The 23,376-nt window shown below is 35.4% G+C and overlaps 2 protein-coding genes and 1 long non-coding RNA gene across 11 annotated transcripts in view; 1 reads left to right on the top strand and 2 right to left on the bottom strand.

The window, feature by feature from the left end:
• Positions 1-3,558, bottom strand: part of arrb2b (arrestin, beta 2b) — a 79,262-nt gene extending 75,704 nt beyond the window's left edge. For 3 of the 4 annotated variants that reach the window (XR_012382345.1, XM_068222202.2, XM_009303041.5), the window contains exon 1: positions 3,364-3,558. Coding sequence is in view for 3 of the 4 variants with exons in the window: in XM_068222202.2 (XP_068078303.1) it covers positions 3,364-3,386 (23 nt within the window). In the remaining variant the exon portion in view is untranslated. 4 annotated transcript variants of the gene reach the window in all.
• Positions 3,559-3,691: 133 nt separating this feature from the next.
• On the top strand, positions 3,692-23,095 carry LOC108190781 (uncharacterized). Of its 6 annotated transcripts, none has more exons than XR_012383299.1 (8): positions 3,692-4,008; positions 4,106-4,191; positions 11,136-11,376; positions 19,316-19,355; positions 19,576-19,650; positions 19,946-20,112; positions 20,429-20,603; positions 20,998-23,095. It is a non-coding gene; the product is annotated as an uncharacterized lncRNA (long non-coding RNA). The 6 variants fall into 6 exon arrangements; XR_012383296.1 differs by having other exon boundaries at positions 3,708-4,002; positions 4,079-4,191; XR_012383298.1 differs by having other exon boundaries at positions 3,733-4,002.
• On the bottom strand, positions 6,082-11,138 carry hmgb3a (high mobility group box 3a). The gene is made up of 5 exons (NM_001122836.1): positions 11,076-11,138; positions 9,064-9,272; positions 8,801-8,937; positions 7,287-7,461; positions 6,082-7,206 (listed from the first exon to the last, which is right to left on the bottom strand). Exons 2-5 carry the CDS (start codon positions 9,211-9,213, stop codon positions 7,027-7,029), a joined length of 642 nt encoding a protein of 213 aa, NP_001116308.1. The 5' UTR covers positions 9,214-9,272; positions 11,076-11,138; the 3' UTR covers positions 6,082-7,026.
• Positions 23,096-23,376: the final 281 nt, after the last annotated feature.

Genomic DNA, 23,376 nt, shown 5'->3' with positions numbered 1-23,376 from the left:
TTCATACACAGTGGCAATTCAAAGTGCTTTACATAAACAAGAATAAAAGAAACAAGTATAAGAAAAATAAAAACAAATAATATATATATATATATATATTTTTTTTTTAAAGACTGTTAGATTGGGGTTAGGGTTAATGTACGTTGACATGTACTTGCAAAGTTTCTTATAGTCAGTTAAATGTCTGTTGAAGGAGCAGTATCAGCAGATATTAAGCAGACAGTCTACTAATGGTCAAATGAGAAGTAATTGGCATGTAGTTGCTATGCAACTTTTAGTTAACAAAATGTGCAATAGGGACCATCAAAATAAAGTGTTACCAGAATCGTTGGCATAACATAACAATTAATCCTTGATTGTCAATTAAGTGCTTAAATTGCCTATACATAAAATAAACTACACACTTATCAACATATCAAATAATTACAAGTAGATGAAAAATACTACCACGATTAACTTTTATAGCAAATAATTAAAGCAGCTACGATATGTTAGGAAGTTTCTGTGATCTCATAGGCAGATTTAACCAATAAACAAGGTAGACAGCTGCTTAGGGCCTCAGTGAACTGGGGGGCCCCAACCAATGCCAAGAAGCCTATATTAATCATTTAGCGCTTTTATAAATTTTCTATCATATGTTGTAAAATCTACGATTTTAATGTTATCACTTTCAAATACAGCGGCCCCCATCAACAGCCTAGTGGAGCGTTTCTTCTGTACTGCACATGCAAATATTAGAATCTATCACAAATATGGCTATTTAACTGTACACAGTTTGTGAACTTGTTTTTTTATTTGTGAATTTATCGTTTTTAATTTTACATTAAGAAACTATTTTAACATTGTTTATTAACAAAATAAATTAAAAAATCAACAGAGAAATAAAATAAATACACTGTAAAACCCAACAGTCAACAAGAAAATGTACTGAAAGTTAATTCTACTCATTTGAAAAAAGTTTTGAACTTGGGTAATGAAATACCTCATTTCATCAACTTTAATGGCGTAAGGTCACAGTACTCCTATAGATTTGTTTTTAACTCAAATGGTTTTTAGCAATCAGTTTCCTCAAATGGTTTGTGTTGCCTTAAATTATTGGGTATTACAGTACAGTTTGAATCCTCTTCATTTATTGGTTTTACTGTGCTCAAATTGCTTCATTTACTCTAATGAATCACGTCCACAGTACTGATTAGGATTAGTTTTTGAACTTAAATGGTTTGTTGCAATCAGTTTCCTCAAATGGTTTTAGTTACTTTAACTTTTTAGGTTTTACGGTGTATAGACCCTTTATACGTTTCCGGGTTTCTCAGTAGTGAAAGGTTTCATAGTTGGGTAAACTTAGAGCGCAGTGAATCGAAGAGTACAACAACAACAACAAAAATCACAACCCTATTCGCTGAAATAATAAAAGAAAAACGTTACAATGGTGTTATCAAGACTTTCAGAAAAAGTAAAAAAAAAAAAAATGGTGCGAGACAAGTGGTGCAGACAGAAGAGAAAATAACATCAAATTTACTCTCAGCCCCATAGACGCTGTACTAGAAACACCTTGCAAGCGGTAATGAATTTTTTTTGCAATTTGACGCAAAGATGATATAATATATTCATAAACACATATAAATGTTCGTATGGTTTTTTTTCAACTTTCAGGGATTTAAGAGTATGATGTCTGTTAAACATGTCATAACAATCTTGTGAAAATGATTCATAGAGTAATAGAATGTTTTGAGTTTCAATAGGGCCTCATACCTGGAATTGCTTAGAGCCCCTGAATCAATAAGTATGCCCCTGGTAATGCTCCATATATTCTCACTTTGTACATGCATCAAATATACCACAATAAACATGTGCAGCCTATTTTGTATAAAGCAGAGATACCCAAAGTAGAGCTTGTGGGACAAAGTTGCAACCTTTGATTATGCCCACCATGGATGGAGTGTTGGGGCAAATGAATTTAACACAGATTTCAGAGATCGTCATCACCTTTTTTTGTTTGTTGCTGTTTTATTGTTTCAATGAAATGTTGTAAATTAATCAGATTTTTTTCACATATAAATACTGTCACTAGACGGATGGAGGACTATACAGATGACATCAGCGAGCAAATCAAGGTAAAAACTAGTGTAATTCTGTTATAAATTACTTTGTTTTGTTTCATATAAAATACTGTATTAGTTCATGTAAAGCAATGTTTAATAGTCATTTTTAAACATTATTAAATAAATTTGGAAATTACCAATGGCAACCGTGTTTACCTTTGTCCCACTAGCCTCAATCAAGTTTGGTTTTAAACCCTTCATAAGAACACGTTTGGGCACCCCTGGTCTTAAGCTTCACCAAACTCACTAAAAATGTGATTTCTGGCCATTCTTTCTAATGTCATTCACAACAAGCCTCCCCCTGAAGCCCCCTGCTGTCACACGCCAGACCGACATCAAAGGGGGGAACATGCAGCCCTCTGATAAAGCCCCAAAACTTGGTCTTCAGACAGCCAGGAGGCAGAGAGCCGCGGGTGTCCTTCTCTGACGGTCTGAGAGCCGTGACATGGAAGCAGAACTGAAGGCACAACTGAGAGGATCTGCTGGGTTACTCATCAAACTCAGCGCACGTACATGGTCGCCCACGACTCGACTATCTATCTACACTGCGCCTACAGGGCCTGTTCTGCACACAGACACAGGGAGAGGTGTTAAAAAGACACTTCACACACACAGCAAAAGCCACTGCATTGCTGCAACAGGAAACGTCGAGGCCTTTTTTCTGAAAGTTGAGGAAGTGAGCGCGCAGTGATGAGCAGGAATTTCTCGCGCTGGGTGCGACAGACTTCTTGATTTCTGGCCGTGAGGCGGAAAATAATATAGTGTATCCTCGCTTGTAATGCATGTAACGTCAGTAATACAACAACATGTCGTGATAAGTGCTTGGCGTTGTCGCGAGTACATAAATAAACCAGCCACAACTTGAGACCAACAAGATAACAGCAGATCGCAGCTGATAATAGCGACTAAATGCAACACTCCTACGCGATTTCAGTTGCATTTGCTTTCCTATGGTGTCCAAGAGCAGGACGGAGGGCTGGTGAATCGTGCTGGTCAGTCACCCCACCCTGGCCGAAGTACAGGAGATGTCCAGTGATCATGTTTTAGGAGCGTTTGCTTCGAGTGCCTATGCATGTACACATCTTATGGGCTACAAACGAACGAGCTCAAATGCACTACTGGCTCCCCAAGACATCCCTCCAGCCTGGGAGGTTTGCAGGGAGTGTTCATCCTCGGGTGGGATGTTAGTACACAGTATCGTGACTTCAAAATTAGAAGTCAGAGCCTGAATTGAACCTGCGCTGTAAACTGTCTCTCTTACCTGGTCCCCGCCTTGTCGCCCATCTCCGCAGGCTGTTTCCTTCAGTAAAGGCTGGACACTTTGTAAGAGATGTTTCACAGAGACGAAACCTCGAATAAAGCGTTCCTCCTTTCCTCAATCAGTGCCAGTCTTGCAGGGTAGTTTCCGCAGCCCTGAGACGGAAGCCTCACTCGCCCCACTCCGCTCGCTGCTGCCGCTTCAGACAGCAAGCAACTGGGCTTTGGCCTGGGCGTTTGACAGGCAGAGCGAGTAGCCAATCACGAGCGGAGAATCTTCTACCGTCATCAGGCGGGTCATGATATCCGCCCACTTTGCCCAGGGGACCACCAATCAGAGATATGGTTGAGAAAGAACTTGTGCTGCTTTGGTACACACACATACACACACTACAAGGAAAAACTCAAACATTTGCATATTTACGTGTATCATATGGCGTATGTTCCGCGTTCTCGGGGGGAACGGCGAACTAGTGTTTGTAATGTATTTGACGGATTTGGAGTGCTCGCGCGTTTTCATCCTAATGTCAACCACAAAAATGATATCTCTGAAGGAAGTCCATTAAAATGTCAGAATGATGAGGCGAATGACATTACGCGGGATCAACAGACTGCAAAAACGTCTTAAACTACATTTTGTGAGGTGATGGTAATATTTCTCCTAGATAAACTAATACAGAGTTCGTTTAAGACTGAATATGACTCCCGTCTAATTTCAGTGTGTCACTAATGTCATTTTCCACAAGATTCCCATCATGGCATTATGTAACGCGCCCATGAACTCTCCTACTATAAAAGAGCCTTGCGCCATCTAGCGACCATCCAGAGAAAGGTAAACAACATCCACATACATATCGGAATATTCCTTTAGGCAACACATAAATAAATAAACAGCAGTAGTAACCTAGCTGCTGTTGATTACATATTTACAGTGATGAACTGTCTTAAAATGTTTTTTTATTGACATTAATCGAAGAATGTTTAATATCCATGACACTTTTTACTGGACAAGTTTCTTTAGATTGGGGTGCCCAAACATTTTAGTTTAAAGAGCCAAAAACCAAATATCATTGAATGCTTTGAGCTAAATGTAAATATACCAAAATGTATTACTCTAAAGTTGCCATGGGTCATTTCCTTGTATTTCATAATATTTCAAAATAAACATAAAACATTGCTTTAAATTGTATTAACTATTGCAGTATAACTTGTTAAATTATAACTTACTGCAATAAAAACAAACAATCACTTTTATAACACAGTGGAGTTCAATGCTGAATACACTGTTCAAGCAGAATCTGCCTTTGACTTGATTTTCCCAAAAGGCTTATTATTGGGTGACTGTGTACATTTAAACAGAATTTCATTAGTTTACAGCAGGGGTGTCCAAACTGAGTTTAGTCCCAACTTTCCTCAACACACCTGCCAGGACGTTTCTAGTATATACAGAAAATCTGCAGTCACACTGCACTTTTCTCCCCGTAGACTTTCATTCATACACACGCCAAGGCGTCAGACTGGAAACACAAGGTCGTGCGGCAAGTTTCGCAGTTCGCTGCGTTGGAAAGTTTAAGCTTGGTGAACTTTGACCTGCAAAATCGCATCACTTGACTGCGTGAGACCAATCAAGGATCAAAATATGACCTCTCTGGAATGAAATTTAAAACATGGAGCAATCGCTCGTTTTTTTAAACGTCTAATCATCTCGTTTAATCCCACCCCTTTTCGCAGTGCTGTACGACAGAATTTCGCATGCAAACTCTATTGTGACTGTGGCATAAGATCTTGATTAGCTGGTTCAGGTGTGTTTGATTAGGATTTGAGCAAAACTCTCTAGGAAACCGGCCCTCCAGGACTGAGTTTGGACACCACTGGTTTACAGCACTTAATTGAAAATTTTAATTTCAGTTAGCTTTTAACATAAAAACAAACAAACAAACAAACAATTACATTAAATTTGACCTGACAAACTCGAAACCATCTCCATCATTCTCAGATGGCATTGTGGTCCAAATCAAAGGGTTAACATGGGCCAACGTTAGCCCACGGGCCCTAGCTTGGGCATCTCTGCTTTAGATTGTCTTCACACTACAAAATTAATAGTTCTTTGGAGAACCCTAAATGACTTTGCAGAACAATGCACTTAGGGGCGACTTAACCAATAAGCAAGGTAAGCAGTCGCTTTGGGCCCAGGGGAATTATGGGCCCCCAACCAATACTAAAAAGCCTATATTAATCATATTTTATACATTTTTATCATATGTTGTAAAATCTGTCTATGAATGTTAAAGATTTTAACGTTATTTTATTCTTTTAATTTTATTTATTATTTTTTTATCTTGTTATTCTGTATGTCGTTGTCTATGTGTTAAAATAAATCAGCAGAGCCTATATTAAAATGCAGTATTTAAATGAGGTGGTTTGTTAGCCCAATGCTCAACCCCCCCAACTAGGAGAACCAGAACATACACTACAGACACCTTACCCAATTCTCCTACAGCGATCAAAACCATTGGAATCATTATTTAGTTTAAGGCACCTTAAATCATTCCCCCTCCAATTGTTCAGTCTTTTAAATATAAAACATCAAAATGAAAAGTGGAGTAGAAATGTTTAGAATATACAGTATTCTAGCCATAGTTTAATTATCCATACTTGTCAAAGTGACTCATGCTGGCATCCTATATATTCTTTGTCTGTTTCCAGAAAAACAACACACAAATAAAAACGTTTCAATTTAATTGCAAACCTCAAACATATAAAATGAAAATCATAGATACAGATAAGTACAGATTTATCATCAGCATTGTGTCTTACTTTATATTCAACCAAAACATGAGAATCAAACTAGAGATGCACGATATATCAGCGACCAAATCAACATTGGCCAATTTTTTTGTTCAGATATTTCTTTTTTTACGAGTGCTCATACTTGTTTTCCGCTAACGTTTGACCACATTTTACACAAATCTGTACTTTTATACATATATATATATATATATAGTGCATTCCTAGATCACACAACAGTTAATATTTATAGGGAAGATAATATAAATACCTTTCCTATACTGATCTTGGATGTGCTAATAATAATAAACGACATATAGCGCACCCGCCTGCAACAAAACTAACCAACGTGCTGGTGGCAACTGCTCTTTTTTGCACTGATTTTCTTTTTTCCTAAAACTGGACAAGAATGACGGCTTCAGCATGAAATGTCTGATATCGGCGCACAGTTACCAAACTATGACACCTTTCCACATGCAACACACCACAATCATAAACGATATCTACTCAACCATATACAGAGCTACGCACTCTTAAACTGAAAAGGAAAAATAGAAGGGATTTACAAATGTATGGTGTTACTTGTTTGAAGGCCTTTTTGTTATACAATTGGTAAAAGCATACAAACATGGGCTAGGAAGACACCGGGCTACGGTGATGAAGTGAGGTCTTCACATGCTCTCACACACACACGAAGCTGGAGGTCAAAAACGGTGGTTTTTCGGTCTCTAACCAACAGCACACGAAACATTCCACCTCTATTAAAACAACAACGGGGCTATGAAAGACCACCAGTGTATTCCGTATCTACTGGGGAAATAGGTATCATAATTGTAACACACACACACACGCACACACACTGAGAGAAATAAAAATGAGTCTATTCGTCGTCGTCATATTCGTCATCATCCTCTTCCTCTTCTTCGTCTTCCTCGTCATCTTCTTCATCGTCCATGTTGCTCTTCATCATGGGTTTGGGAGGCATACAGTTAGCCATTGGCATCCCCATGCCCATGGAAACACCTCCGGCCTTGCTCTTCGTCTTGTAGTCCGCAACATCCTGCATGAAAATGCAAATATTGTTAAAATTTGCTGCCATTTTTAATATGCTGCATGGAGGATGGAAGTATGGAGACATGCCTTTTGGTACTTGTCCTTCAGCTTGTTGGCTTTCATCAAGAAGGGTTGTTTGTTAGCATCTGTGAGGCCATTCCACATCTCGCCCAGTTTTTTGGCCACATCTCCGATGCCCAGGCTGGGATACTGAGCCTTGATTTGAGGACGATGTTCAGAGCAGAACAGGAAAAATCCAGAGCTGTTGAACAATAGAGATTGGAAAGTTCAACAATGATTGTGTATGAGCAATAACACTCATTTTAAAACTACGAAAATTATTTAATAATAGTTTTTTATTATTGTTATTCATTACCAAACTACAGAAATGCAATATAACATTTAACCCCCACTCTTAGTACATATTTAAAATGTTAAAACATCAATAAACAGGATAATTAAAGGAACTCTTAATCAACTTTTAGATAAATTTATAGGGGGCGACGCGTTGCGCAGTGGGTATCGCAATCGCCTTACAGCAAGTAGGTTGCTGTTTCGGGCCTCGGCTGCGTCAGTAGGCATTTCTGTATGGACTTTGCATGTTCTCCCCGTGTTTGTGTGGGTTTCCTCCGGGTGCTCCGGTTTCAAGTACAAAGACATACATTATAGGTGAATTGGGAAGGCTAAATTGTCTGTAGTGTATGTGTGTGAATGGGAGTGTTTCCCAGTGATGGGTTACAGCTGGAAGGGCATCGGCTGCATAAAACATGTGCTGGATGAGTTCATTTCGCTGTAGTGACCCCAGATTAATAAAGGGATTAAGCTGAAAAGAAAATATTAAATTTATAAAGAGCTTTCCTATTCTGTAAACAAACTGATGACTAATAAATTCAAACCCTAATTTTAATTATTTATCAAGAAAAACTATTTAAACTCCTACATAATATTTGATTTAAATTGAGGTTTTAAAAACTGATAATTTTGAATGTAAAACAAAATAACAATTAGAAACCCTGTCATAATTTTTAAAATCATTTATTTAATTATCCAAATCAGCAAGAACTACAAAATACATAAGTAAAATTATAGCATTTTTATTTTGCTAATTTACCTTAATTATACCCCCAGAAATGCAATTTGTCAATTATTTAATTAATAAATTAATCATTTATTTTTATTTATTTATTTATGCATAATAAAATGTAAGGATATTAAAAGAAACCGGTCTTATACATGGTTTAACTAAAGTAACATTATTTAATTTATTTGAATAAAATGAAAATGGTAGGGCATCCGCTGCATGAAACATATGGCGGAATAGTTGGTGGTTCATTCTGCTGTGGTGTCCCCTGATAAATCAGAGACTAAGCCGATGGAAAATTAATAAATAAAATAAAAATCATTTAAAATATTCTACTTAACTACCTGTAAATATGTATGTATATAATATGTAGATAAGTTCTATAGTTTTAAACCACTACATAAACTACAATTGCTAGTATGTAACTCAAAAACTGAACTGAATCCCTTTCTGGCAGCATCAAATTAACAAAATATTTTTTGTAATAACTAGACATGGTCATTTTTGATAATATACTCACGGTGGTCTCTTGGGGGCATTGGGATCCTTCTTTTTGCCTCTCTTTCCTGGCATGTAATGCATCATCTCCTGATCATAACGCACCTTATCTTGTTTGGCCATGTCTTCAAACCGGGATTTCTCTTTATCAGTCATCGCCTGCGCAACAAAATCAAGACACCTTTGCACTCAAAACATGAATCTACCCCCATGTTGCATTATTTACATTATTATATATATAATAATTTAAGTGACATAATATCAGAAATGTCATTATAATCTAACCTTCCACCTTCCGGAGCATCTTTTGGAGAACTCCGAAAAGCTGACCGGAATCTCAGGACTTTTCTTCTTGTGCTCCTCTCGGCAAGTCTGAACGAAATAGGCATAAGCAGACATCTTGCCCTTGGGCTTCCTGGGGTCCCCTTTCGCCATTTTCGTAAGAAGAGAGGGACCAAAGTCTACTGAAGTCTTCTCTTGTGTTGTGATTTGATCTAAATGATAGAAAATAAAGAGCATGAAACAACCTTTTACCTCTTAAGGTGCAACTGTTAAAAATGTATTTTGATTTATTATGTTATTTTATTTTACATGGTGCATCATTTCTAAAAGCAGAAGGGTGCAGGGCTTATTAAACTAAGATGATGCACAAAGGGAATTCCAGACCCGTCCTTCTCATGTGGGGGGATGTGAACTGATTATTAATGAGACTGATTGATGTTCACTGCCCTTTTTTAGGAGAAAATATACTATGCCACTGCTATATTCTTTGTGGCCGCCGTGCAATAGTAGTCAGCAATGCATCTTTTATTGCAAAAGTTTGGACTAGCCATGTATTGCCTTCATACACATTCTAGGTTATATATCAACGCACTTGGTCATGGTTGGTGGGGGCCTATAAAAGTGGCTACTAAAACCCAGAAATACTTTTAGTATTAAAATTATTATTTGTCACAAGAATGCATCCTCATGACAGAAACTGCTCTTTATTTTGATTAAACATTATAAAATTTTCATTTGAAGCCAGTCACTGCTCTTGGTTTAAAACTATTGAATTGCAGCGTTCTGCCTGTTTACAAGCATATAGATGCTGTTATATATAGCAGCTGCTATAAGCTCTGGCTTGCGCTGCTGTTCTTCATTCATTAAAATGGCTTCTTTGCGGAGCGAGCAAACAGATGGGTTGACCGTGCAACAAAGCAATACACACCCCCTCGCGTTTAAAAGGCGATTCTAGCGAGCACGAAGCTTTAACGACAAGAAAAACATGTTTATTAGCTAAAACAAAGGTTACACTTTTAGTTTGTAATAGCTGCAAAATGCTGTCAGGTCGCGTTTTGGCGTATTTAACTGTTTTTCTAAGTTGTCGCTTGGCGCAGTGCTGCCTGCCTTAACAAAGACTACAGCCAGCCATTGCCTATGCGAGTCTATCCAGAGCGACTGTCAAGCTGGAAAAGAGGATAAATGGCTATTCAGCGTTTTTATTTTAATACTAAGAGATAGAGATAGACATTCCAGAGCGAAAACGAAAGGAAAGAGCGGTTTTGCACGCAAAACAAACGTTTTCTGTGTTAAATGATTCCGTCCTTGCTGCGTGAAGGAATAGCTGTTCGTCAATGGTCTCAATCGCCAGCCATTTTAATACACGGCGAGCGCGCTTGTTTAAGTTGGAAGAGAAAAAACGCAAAAATACATTTCCCATTCGGTTAGAGCTTTGTGGTTCATATTTTAGGATAGAGAGCAAATAATAATAGCATAAGCGAATGATTGCGAGGATACTTTTTTAATTTACGCGAAGATGTCATCGAAATCGGTCTGCATAGAAGAAGCAGGCTGGTTCATAGACAGGACACGGCGAGCCATATTCAGCAGCGATGCGCGTGAAGAATACAGTCCAATACAAATCAGTTTAATAACTTTTAATCTTTCAGGAAAAAATAAGACATTATAAGCATTAATATCAGCAAGGCTAGAAAAATACATTGGACTTCTTTTTTAAAAACAGTTTTATCTTCTTTCCACACATTTCTGCAATTTATATTAAAAAATCACAAACACTATATAAAGACAAAACGCAGATATTAGCAAACAAACTGCAAATATACAAAACTCCTTCTTGACCTTCACATGTAAATAAATAATTATCAAAAATGCATTTATTTTGCTTTTAGTGAATAAATGCTATTTTAACATTTTGCATATATATATTTTGGAAAATATCAAAGTGCATAAAATTAAACATTTCATGTGAATATGAATGAAATGAGCAGTGTTGAAAATGAGACGGTTTTCCGTACCTGTGTTGTTGACTTGATTGAAATCTCGCCACTGTCTTCCCCTCTCTCTCCTCTTTAAAGCCCATGCGCTGAGCCTCGCGCTAGCTCAACACGAGACCGGCCTGATTGGCTACGCAGTCTCGCCGATTCAAAACAACCTCCATTCCTCGCCATTGGGCCGCGCTACACGCACATCAAGCGCCCCTTCTTCCAGATTGGTCCTGGCTTGGGTTTTCGTATGCCCAGCCTCTGCACTTTTGGAGGATGCCTAGTGAACTTACACTGAACAACTCTAGGCTTCGAGTCTGGTTAGAGCTGTGAGGTTAGTGCTCAAAAATGATACACTGTTAACAGGATTTTTGACCATGTTTAGAACTTTCCTTCATCCAAATACATATAATACAGTAATAATCATGGGTTCTTTAAAGTAAATATAACCACAATTGTGTGACTCTAGTTCCTTAAGGACCTAAATTACTTTTAGATTTTTTGTCACATGCAGTTATTAGGTTTATAACTACAACAACATATTATTATTATTATTATTATTATTATTATTATTATTGAATCACTCTAAAGTGAATATGGGAGAAATAAGATTCGCATATCATCACAGACAGATCATGTGCCTATCAAGAAGTAAAACAAAACAATACTCTTATACAAGTAGCACACAAAATCAAGGTGGAAGACCAAGCTCATATGGAAATCTGATATACATAAATTAGGGCAGCACGATATTGGAAAAATCTGACTTTGCGATATTTAGTTTTACTGGGATATATATTGTGATATGGATAAAATTTTACCAGATTATTTGAATAGCTTTTTTTGTAAAAATGTCATTAATTTAGATCAACTAATGATTATATGCAGAATCTGCATAAATTATAATAGATTACAAGCAAAAACTAATAAATGAACAGTGCTTTATGCTTTTCTTTTGAGTCTAGCAGCATTCAAGTACTGAAATCCAACAATCAAATGTAAAATAACGAGGTCATCATTGTATAAATAATAAAAAAAATATATATATAATATTTATTAATATCCGTATCTTTTAAACGTTAATAAAAATTTATCCTGTGATGTGACTATTTCAGATAAACATATTGCGATATCAATGCTCAAACGATGTGTTGTTCAGCCCTAGCATGAACATACAGTTAAAGTCAAAATTATTAGTCCTCCAGTGAAATGTAAAATTTTTTTTCAATATTTTATTACGCAGAGAAGACTTTTTAACAGATTTTTAAACATAATAGATTCAATTAACTATAAAAAATATAATAATTTATAATAATTAAATTCTCTTGTCTTTGCCACAATGACAGTACTTAATATATTACTAGTAATTTTAAAAGATACTAGTATTCAAGTGCAATTAAAGGACTAATTAAGGTTAAATAAGTAGGCAGGTTAGGTTATAAATAGGCAAGTGACTGGACAACAGTGATTTGTTCTGTATTCAATCCAAAAAACTAAATCTTTGAGGGGCTAATAATATTGACCTTAAAAATCATTTAAAGATAAATTATTGCAGCCAAACTAAATGAAAATAAATTCTCTAGGAGAAATAATATATTATCGGAAATACTGTGACAATTTCTCTGCTGTGTTAAATATCATTTGGGAAATATTTGAAAAATAATTAAAGTTTTACTTGCAATTTTGTCTTCAACTATAAAGTTATAGCTAATATATTTGAACATATACAGTATGTTCATGATTGTAATTTCAATGGTTGAAAGGATATGTATAAACTGCCATTTTTGCAATGTTTTGAAGTGTATTTTGCAAATATGACATTTTATAAAACGTGTATGTCATACAATTGAAATCAGAATTATTAGTCCCTCTTTGAATGTTTTTTTCTTTTTTAAATATTTCTAAAATGATGTTTAACAGAGCAAGAACATTTTTACACTATGTCTGTTAATATTTTTTCTTCTTGAGAAAGTCTTATTTGTTTTATTTCGGCTAGAATAAATGTAGTTTTATTTTATTAAAATCATCATTACACCATCATTACACAATAACTTGCCTGATTACCCTAACCTGCCTAGTTAACCCAATTAGTTAAGCCTTTCAATGTCACTTTAAGCTGTATAGAAGTGTCTTGAAGAATATCTAGTTAAATATTATTTACTGTCATCATGGCAAAGATAAAATAGATCAGTTATTAGAAATTAGTAAAAAAAAAACTATGTTTAGAAATATGTTAAAAAAATCTCTCAGTTAAACAGAAATTGGGGGGGGGGAAGTAAACAAGGGGGCTAATAATTCTGACTTCAGCTGTATGTAACTTGCCATATTTCAGATTTCTTATAGAATATACCTGATATTAGGTACAGCTAAGTTACCAGTTTGGACCCTCCTTTGCCTTCAGAGCTGCTGTGATTCTTTGTGGAATAGATTCTACAAAGTGCTGGAAACATTCCTTAGAGATTTTGGTCTAAATTGAGGTGACAGCTTGAAGCATTTGCTGCTGATTTGTCAGCTGCACATCCGCAATGTGAATCTCCTGTTCCAGTAAATCCCAAAGGTGCTCTATATGATTGGGATCTGACTGTGGAGGCCATTTGAACTCACTTTCATGTTCAAGAAACCAGTTTGAGATGATTTGAGCTTTGTGACACCTTGTAATGCTTTAAGTATCGATGGGTGGCTGTTGTGGTCATAAAGGGATGGAAACGGTCTGCAATAAAATTGTAGTGGACTGTGATGTTTAAAGAGACAGTTCCCTCAAAACTGAAAATTTTGGGATAATTTAGTCACCCTTCTCTTGTCACAAACCTGTGTGGGTTTCTTCTTTTCTGTTGAACACAAATGAAGATTTTCTGAAAAATGGTGGAAACCAACATTGACTTCCATATTTCCTTTTCCTACTATGTAAGTCAATGGTTACCATTTTCCAAAACATTTGAAAAAAAGAAACTCAAAAAGGTTTAAGATCACTTGAGGGTGAGTAATTCTTCCTTTTTAGGGTAAACTAACTCTTTAATTTAGTACTACTGGGCCAAAAGTGTGATAAAGTGAAGTATTTTCATACAAGTACACAAACAGCAGCCTAAATCATTCTATGCTTTCATCCTCACGTCAAATTCTGACCATATACCACCCAACCACCAGAGCAGAAATGAGAGAATAATCAGGATAATTTCTCAATCTTCTATTACCCCATTTAAATGAATTGCCACAGTCTTCCGCTTCTGCAGCTTATCTGCTTCAAACATTGTGTTTTGTGATCAGTTTGATTTGTTCTGCACATCTCAGTTGTAACAAGAAACCATTTAAGTTACTGTTGGCTTTGGTCATTCTCCTTTAACCATGTTTACCTACAAAACTGCTGCTTTTTGGCTATTTTCTTTTTTTGGACATTCTCTGTAGTACCTAGAGATGGTTGTGCTAGAAAATCCCAGCAGATTAGCAGTTTCTGAGATACCTAGACCAGCACATCTTTACCAACAACCATCTTTCTCTGCCATTCTGATGCTTGGTTTAAATCCCTTGTGAAATTTAACTATTGTTTTGCTACAAAACTAACTAACTAACTAACTAACTAACTAACTAACTAACTAAATAAATAAATAAATAAATAAATAAAAATGTTTCATACAGGAATCGTAGTTTAACCATGACATTTAAAATAAAACTGGTGCAAATGGTGATCAATGCATCAAAAAGGTGTTACTACACATTTATATAAATTTTTTTTTAAAAATATTAAAAAAGCTAACATTTTGTAAAGATCAGCAGATCCTCTTGAACTTGCCTATGTAAATGCGCCATATACACTCAAAAAAAGACTTTCACTGCTTGTTTTCTGCTTATTTAAAATAAAACAACACAATAATTAAGGATTTTTAGGAACAATTTAATAGTTTTACGTTCAATCCATTTAAAGTTTCTTACAGTGCATGAGTATATGTAAATTACACATTATAATGTAATGCTTCAATGAGTTGATGCCGTGTGATTAATTAGTAGATATAGCACTGGTGTACCTAATAAAGTGTCAACTGAATGCAGCTTTCTCATCTTTGTTTATCTCACACATCTGTAGAAGCAGATGTTAGGCACTGGAGGCCTCTGGCAGATGGTTTATATATAGATGGTTTTATATTTTGTCTGCGTTTTAAGAGTATGCACTGTGAGATATTTCAGATGAGGTGCATGAAAACAAATTTACCAGCACATAAAGCAGCCTGCAAGGGCAAATCGTTTGTGGATGCACCAGGGAGACGTTTGTCCTGTTATGATGTACCATATACAGGGTGTACTTTCTTTGCTATGATTTCATAGGCTGTGGCAGACAGTAATAATCCCATTTTGTTTTATACTGTACTACATTTTTTTATGATAAATGTCTTCAGTGTTGAACCTGAAAATAGCAAGACCAACAAAATTTGGTGCTTCATTCAAGACATAAAACAGATTTTTTGACTCTTCTCACAGGATGCACTTGTATAGCCTATACTTTTCTTCAAGCTTTATGCTGCCCAATGAAATTCCCGAAACATTCATCAAAATCCCTTTTTTACCTGGCAAGCAATGCAAAACATGAATTACAGCACATATCTTCCTGTTTTGTAAGAATTATGTCAGTGTGCCACTACAGGGATGCTAAGTGTGCCACAATAAAGTGCTGTTACATCTACAGTAAAATAGACTTTCAGACTAGAAATGTGTCCTAAATATTCACTCACTGGCCACTTTATTAGGTACACTTTAGTAATACCGGACCCACCTTTGCCTTCAGGACTGTCTTAATCCTTCATGGCATAGATTCAACAAGGGACTGGAAATATTCCTCTGAGATTTTGGTCCATATTGACATGATAGCATCACACAGTTGCTGCAGATTTGTCGGCTGCACATCCATGATACGAAACTCCTGTTTCACCACATCCCAAAGGTGCTCTATTGGATTGACATCTGGTGACTGTGGAGGCCATTTGAGTACAGAGAACTCATTGCCATGTTCAAGAAACCAGTCTGAGTTTGCATTATACTGCTGGAAGTAGCCATCAGAAGATGGGTACACTGTGGTCATAAAGTGATGGACATGGTCAGCAACAATACTCAGGTAGGCTGTGGCATTGACACAAAGCTCAATTGGTACTAATGGGCCAAAAGTGTGCCAAGGAAATATCCCACACACCATTACACCACCACCAACACCAGCCTGAACTGTTAATTCAAGGCAGGACGGATCCATGCTTTCATGCAGTTGATGCCAAACTCTGACCCTACCATCTGAATGTTGCAGCAGAAATTGAGACTCATCCGACCAGGCAACGTTTTTCCAATCTTGTCCAATTTTGGTGAGCCTGTGTGAATTGTTGCCTCAGTTTCCTGTTCTTAGCTGAATTGAGTGGCACCCGGTGTGGTCATCTGCTGGTGTAGCCCATCCGCCTCAAGGTTCAACGTGTTGTGCATTCAGAGCTGCTCTTGGTGTGAAATGAGTGATTATTTGAGTTACTGTTGACTTTCTATCAGCTTGAACCAGTCTAGTCATTCTCTGCTGACTTCTGCCATCAACAAGGCATTTGCGCCCACAGAACTCCAGCTCACTGGATTGATTTAATTTTTCAGACCATTCTCTGTAAATTTTTAAAGTTTCTGAAATACTCAGACCAGCCTGTCTGGCACCTACAACCATGCCAAGTTCAAAGGCACTTAAATCACCTTTCTTCCCCTTTCTGATGCCTGGTTTAAAATGGTGAGTGTTAACAAGTTAAATTCTGTCTTCATGGTTTTTTTTGTACACTTATTAATTAGCATGCCTCAAAATACAATTCTTATAGTATACTAAGTTCATATTTAGAAGCAATATTTTATATCAAAATAATGATGCTTTAAACTGTCTTAGAATACTGAACTTTTTAATATACATTATATTAATTGTTAAAGTTTTTTTCTGATTCTTTTCAGCACCCATCATTCACAGTGTGGTTAAGGCATAATTTACTCAAAACTGAAAATTCTGTAATTAATGACTTATCATCATGTTGTTCCACAATTGAAAGACTTTCGTTCACGTTTGAAATATAAATAAAGCTATTAATAATGAAATCCAAGAGGTTTCTGTCCATACTTTGACAGCATATGCAATTGTCAAGATCCATAGGGACAGTAAATGTATCAGTAAAATAACCATAGTAACACATGGATTCAAAAACCATAGAAAAAGAAATATTTGTGCACAGAAAGCAAAAAGAATTACTTAATTAAACAATTTTCATCAAGCGGTAAACTAAAATCTATTTAAATGCATCTTTAGCAAAATGGAGGAAATGAGTTGAATATATATCAGTTAGAAAACCTGATTTTGTTGCTAAAATCTGCAGGAAATTGACCATCTAGGAATGGGTTTGGGAACCCCTGATGTATGCTTATATATATATATATATATATATATATATATATATATATATATATATATATATATATATATATATATATATATATATATTTACATTGTATTCTGTGTTATCCCCATATGTATAATTAAGGTGGTCACTTGAGATTATTCTGGAATGATTATTATGACGTGTTCTCACCCTGAATGTAAATAGTCTTTTAATATTTTATTATTTATATTTTCTTTTGTTTTTTATGCTAGTTTGTTTTCTTTTTATAATTTAACAAAGTTTGAGTACTATGTATAGTTAGTTCAAATATTGTATTATTGTACTCAATTGAGTGTTACAATATACATAAAATAAAAGCACCTTTAGCATTATTACTGTACAATTTAATAAACAAAGCCTGCAAAAAGAACAACTTTTGTTTATTTTTCCCCCTCAAAAGCTTTCCTGTCAGCTTATAACATTCACGGTATTCACACCAAATCAGTTTTATTTGAAGAATTTTTTCATGGCCTTAAATGTCGCAGAAAAGCGGTCAATAGATGGATATTTGGAACAACAAGAGGGAATAGTTAATTACAGTTTGAGTTTTGGGTGAAATCTATTTAATGCATGATGATAATATTGTGGTCAGAATATTATTCACATTGTTCAGCTTGAATGTAAACAGACCTGTACATAGACTTGTCCACTAACGATAATGGCCTGTATTCACAAAGAATCTGAAGGCTAGAAGTAGCTCATAACTTGTCAGTTTAGCAGAAAATCTTAAAAATAATCCATGTCTGTCTTAAAATTATCGACTCCTACATTTTGCGAATATTTCATAAAGCTAAAGTTAGAAGTAATGGAGAAGACTTCTAATTCAGTAATAGGGGGTATTCCTATAGGGTAAAAATATAGTATCAAATACATTCCTGCAGACTGGTACACTGTCAGAAAAAAGGGTACGGTTGGGGTACATTTGTGAACACTTGGGGTACAAATGGTGAAGTTGTACCCTCAATGGTTCAAAGTAGCACCCTAAGATACTTATATGTACCATTTAAGGGTAAAAATGGTACAAATATGTTCCCAACTGTCAAAGGGTCCATGTTTGGGCCATTTAAGGCCCAAAGAAAGGTACAATCACTTGTGTGAAAAAGGAGCAAGTCAACGTGTATGAAATGGTCCTTCATTTATGTTATGAGTTGTTGGTTATTTGGAAGAAAAGCACAAAAAAAACTGTACATTGTAAATTAAATTATTTAATTATATAAAACATGGTCTTATAAATATTATAAATTAATATTTTTGATTTAAGAATTTGTTAACATAAATCCCCCTAAACGTAAAGTGAAATGGCTTATTATACACAGACCTTTCTTTGATTATCAGATTTAATAAACTACTAGAATGGACATACAAGTATAAAGTAGATGTATACAATAGGAATTAAAGGTAACCAGCTTGGTAAACAAAGACAGAGTACAACATTGTAGCATTAATAAATAAATTAATTAATAAAACAATTATAAAACGTAACAGAATAATACTGCCAAAATAATATACGTTAATTTATAAATTCAGAATTTCCTTAGTGTTGGGAAGCTAACGTTCATGTTTACTCAGGACAGGAGTGAAGTGAATAACTACCTGTCCCCTTTATGTCTGAAACAATATAACTTTAGTTTATGCATATCTCGACCAACGTTCATTTATAGCAGTTGTATTTTGTAACGTTACATATTTAAATAATGTTATTAACGCATGTTCAAGAGAGTCCTAATCATCTGTCGTGTCAGATCGAGGTACAGGTCTTTATCAAACCTTTGAGTTGCTAATTTAAAGCTTTTTTGTTGTTTGCTGTTAACCTCAAGTTCACACCGATCATGATTTTTTTTTCAGAAAATGAAGTGGACGAGGAAGCAGTAGTGTAATAACATAAGTATTTAGTATTTTGTCTTTCATCTGTTTGTTAATAATAATATATATATGTGTGTGTGTGTGTGTGTGTGTGTGTGTGTGTGTGTATACTTTTTCCCTAGGAATTCATTGTGCAGTCTTAAATTTAATCTCCCTTTTCTATGAACTGTAAAGTGAAGTGTTAAAGTTACATTTGAATTTTTATGATTGTCATTATTATGGACTTATTTTTGATCCAATAGGTGATTCCTGCAATTGGTGAGGATGCATCATCTTTTGAGGGTAATGCGAATGTCCTGCGTATCCAGTGAAATAAGGTGTGTGACCCTTTATCAAAAACACCCTTGTCGGTGAGATCCCACATTTTAAATCAGTTCTCAGTTTAAATTAAATGTTTAATGTCAGTATAAGCCAAAGTGTAGGATCAAATGACTATTATAAATGTTATGACTATTGTAAAAATATTTTAATTTTCAAGCTTTGTGGTGAACACATATGTGCATTCAAGCTTACAACTATTTGTACAGTGATAACTAAAGGGAAATGGCAACAAAGAATATTAGATATAGTTTTTATTTAAAGTGAATCACTAATTTCCTTTGTTTATTATAGTCATGGTGAACCTGACTGAATGCATTCATCAACCATCTCCAACCAAGTCAGAGCTTCAAGGACAGCTTGTGCTAAATGTGCCTGAGCTTGATTAAGAAAAAAAGCATCTCCACTGGCCAAAGTCTACAAAAAAGCAAGAGAATAGAAGTTTGCAGATGATCTAACAGGTATTAACATAAAACTTGCATTACAATAATTTTGCAGATCAAACCTTTATTTCTTGGATGTGATCATTAAGTGCCTTTTCAAGCTGCATTTAGCAAGTTCAGACTCATGGGCTTTATATACAAACCCTTTATATAGAGAACATTTCTCAATGTTTTTCTTTAAAAAATGTAATTCATAAAAATACATTAAATATCTTTTATTCAGCATTTGTTAAACGTTCCAATATTTTTTTTTCTTTATTTTAAAACGGGTCCTTTATATTATTAAATTATTTAAGAGTACTTTGTTAATTTTTTGTCTTTATTTTATTTTAAGGTGGCGCAGTGGGTAGCACGATCGCCTCACATCAAGAAGGTTGCTGGTTCGAGACTCTGCTGGGTCAGTTGGCATTTCTGTGTGGAGTTTGCATGTTCTCCCCATGTGGGCGTTGGTTTCCTCCGGGTGCTCCGGTTTCCTCCACAAGTCCAAAGACGTGCTACAGGTGAATTGGGTAAGCTAAATTGGCCATATGTATGTGTGTGAATAAGTGTGTATGGGTGTTTTCCAGTGATGGGTTGCAGCTAGAAGGGCATCCGCTGCGTAAAACGCGTGCTAGATAAGTTGGCGGTTCATTCCGCTGTGGCGACCCCAGATTAATAAAGGGACTAAGCCGAAAATAAAATAAATAAATGGATGATTTTATTTTACAATAGATTCAGACTTTCGTGCTGCTCTAATTCAGCTCCCCCATATCTTTAAAGAGAAAGTTGATTGCTTACAGTAATTACACTGGAAGAGGTTTGGGTACTGTTGGTTAAACACTTTGTAATACTCTGATAGATGTTATGCAGTTCTGACAAATTTAACTTTGTTTATTGATGTCTTTTTTCTTTTCCTTTTCACAGTGGGATGATGATGATGATGCTCCCTACCCACCTCTACAGATGGTTGAAAGTCCTTTGCAAAGTGTTGGAGAATAGGAGTTAAAAGGCATTATTACATCCTTCGCCGTTTACTGTGTTTTAAACTTTGCTTATCCCCGCTACATAAAGAATGCAAAGGATGAGCATCAGCAACTCGCTGAGATGGAACGACAATGTAAATTTGAACATCAGCAACGGTGTGAAGATGGAGATCCAAAATTACAAGAAAAACAACTCAGTGCAGCTGTCCGAGAGAACTGGTATTGCTGGGTCTGCATCAAACAGCAATGCTTGGATCTTTGCATTTACTCTGGTTTCATGCGTTTCGAGTCTGCATTAGTATTTTAAGACTAGCAGCTATAGACATTTCAATAACATTGCCCAAATCAACTGAGAAGCACAAGATGACACAATGCTAAGAATTTTCTCCGCCCAACATCCTTGATGAGATTGACACATTCAGGTGTTCAAATTGAACTGTTTTTGTGAGCATGTGAGACCGCTAATGGAGAAGAAATTACTCTTTCCTAATGAAATACATTTTAAATGTCAATACTGCACTGGTTTCTGTGTGGCAAGTTTATAATACTGCTGTTGTATGATTCATATTTCCATGCAAATACACTAGGAGTTGACTTTGAATGGGGTGTTATAAACCAAGACAGATGGACTTTCAGGCTCTTGAAATATACTCTGCTGATAAACTGTAAAAAGAATGTTTAGAAATTTCAAATCAAATGTGTAAAACTTTGATCAAAAGTGTTTTTGAGATCTAAAATGATAAAGGGTATACAGTAAGTGACATGTTTCAATTTACTGTATGGAAAAAGATTGCTTTGAGATTCTTGATGCTTTTAGAAAAATGTAGAGTGCAGTGCACAAAAAAATATTCTTCATGAGGTCTAGTGCTGTTTTAGAAAAATTACTTTGTTACATTGGCAAAAATGCACAGTGAAATGGAATGTACTTAAAAAATAATATTAAGCTTTTTTTGCTGTTTCATAAAATGTTTTAAAATGTTTAAGCAGCTATTTTTTAAGTTTATGCATCTGGTATGACATTGTGAGTTTAAAACTTTCATCTTCTTAAAAGGTGACAATGTAATTGTTTTGAATCTTTCAATGAGTGTTTGTGATAAAATGTTACAAGTATAAAAGTACAATTATCGTGCAGTTTGTACTCATGGAAAAATATTGCTTTTTATTATTTTAAAATGATGTAATGTTTAAACATTCATCCTGTAAAAATGTTGATATTTACTGTTTAATAAATGTGATAAATGAAATTTAATGTGTATGGAGTACAATTCTGAAATGAAAGGGTACAAAATTAATCCCTATGGAGGAGAAATTGTACCTTTTTTAAAGGTACATTATTGTACCATAGCCCAAGTAAGGTACAAATTAGTCAGCAGAGGTACATATTTGACCCATTAAGGTACATACTGCTAGGGTACAAATATGTACCCATGTGAAAGGGTACAACAGGTGTACCCTTGAGGGTACTGCCCCAGTGACAAGCCATTGTACCCCTAAAGGTACAAATTTTGCACATTTTTTCTGACAGTGTAACGACAAATGTTTCCACTAAAAAACTATTCACAAAGCTGCTGAGACAAACTTGTAAAGAATTAGAACGGTCTTAAAGGGCTAGTTCACCAACAAGAAATGGTAACACTTTAGATCACAATTCACTGTATTAACAACCATTAACTAACACTCATAGCTTAATAAACAAGTAATTAACTGTTTATTAATAGTTAGTAAAGTAGAAGTTGGGTTTAGTTTTTTGGGTAGGATTTGGTATGCAGAATAAGATCGTACTTCATAACTACTAATGAACAGTTAATAACTTCATAATAGGCAGGTAATAAGCCAGTAGTTAATAGCATGAATTGTGACCTAAACTAAAGTGTTACCAAAAATGGTAATCCTGTCGTCACTCGTAGTTTCATTCTTGCAAAGAAAATGTTTCACCTCAGAAAGCAGTAACCATTGGGTTCCATAGTATTTGTGTTTCCTACTATCGAAGTCAATGATTACAGGTTTTCAGCTTTCTATAGCTATCTTCTTTTGCATTTAAAAGAAAAAAGAAACCCTTTTAAGGAGAGTAAATAGTGAGTACAATTTCACTATAGGGCAAACTTTTCCTTTAAGATATGAATAAGGATGGGGTTAACCATGTTGCTATGGATGATGTCAGCAAGCTGATATGAGAGTGGGGAGGTTCTGTCAGATTTATTCGTAGAAACATAATAAAGAGCAAGATAATGTTGCCATGTTCAAGATTAATTCAAATAAAGATTTTAAAATGCAAGCTGCACTAATTAAATTAGATTATGTATCAGCCTCTTACATGTGG

This window comes from Danio rerio, chromosome 7 (assembly GCF_049306965.1).
Source record: "Danio rerio strain Tuebingen ecotype United States chromosome 7, GRCz12tu, whole genome shotgun sequence".
Classification (NCBI taxonomy): domain Eukaryota; kingdom Metazoa; phylum Chordata; class Actinopteri; order Cypriniformes; family Danionidae; genus Danio; species Danio rerio.
This window is presented reverse-complemented; position numbering and strand designations above follow the sequence as displayed.

What these genes read in the sequence shown, in the direction of transcription:
- hmgb3a (NM_001122836.1), bottom strand. Translation starts at nt 9,213, where the DNA reads ATGGCGAAAGGGGACCCCAGGAAGCCCAAGGGCAAGATGTCTGCTTAT. An exon ending in AATGCCCCCAAGAGACCACC is followed by an intron (nt 7,462 to 8,800) that starts GTGAGTATATTA and finishes ATTGTTCAACAG; the next exon opens with CTCTGGATTTTTCCTGTTCT. An exon ending in TGAAGGACAAGTACCAAAAG is followed by an intron (nt 7,207 to 7,286) that starts GCATGTCTCCAT and finishes ATTTTCATGCAG; the next exon opens with GATGTTGCGGACTACAAGAC.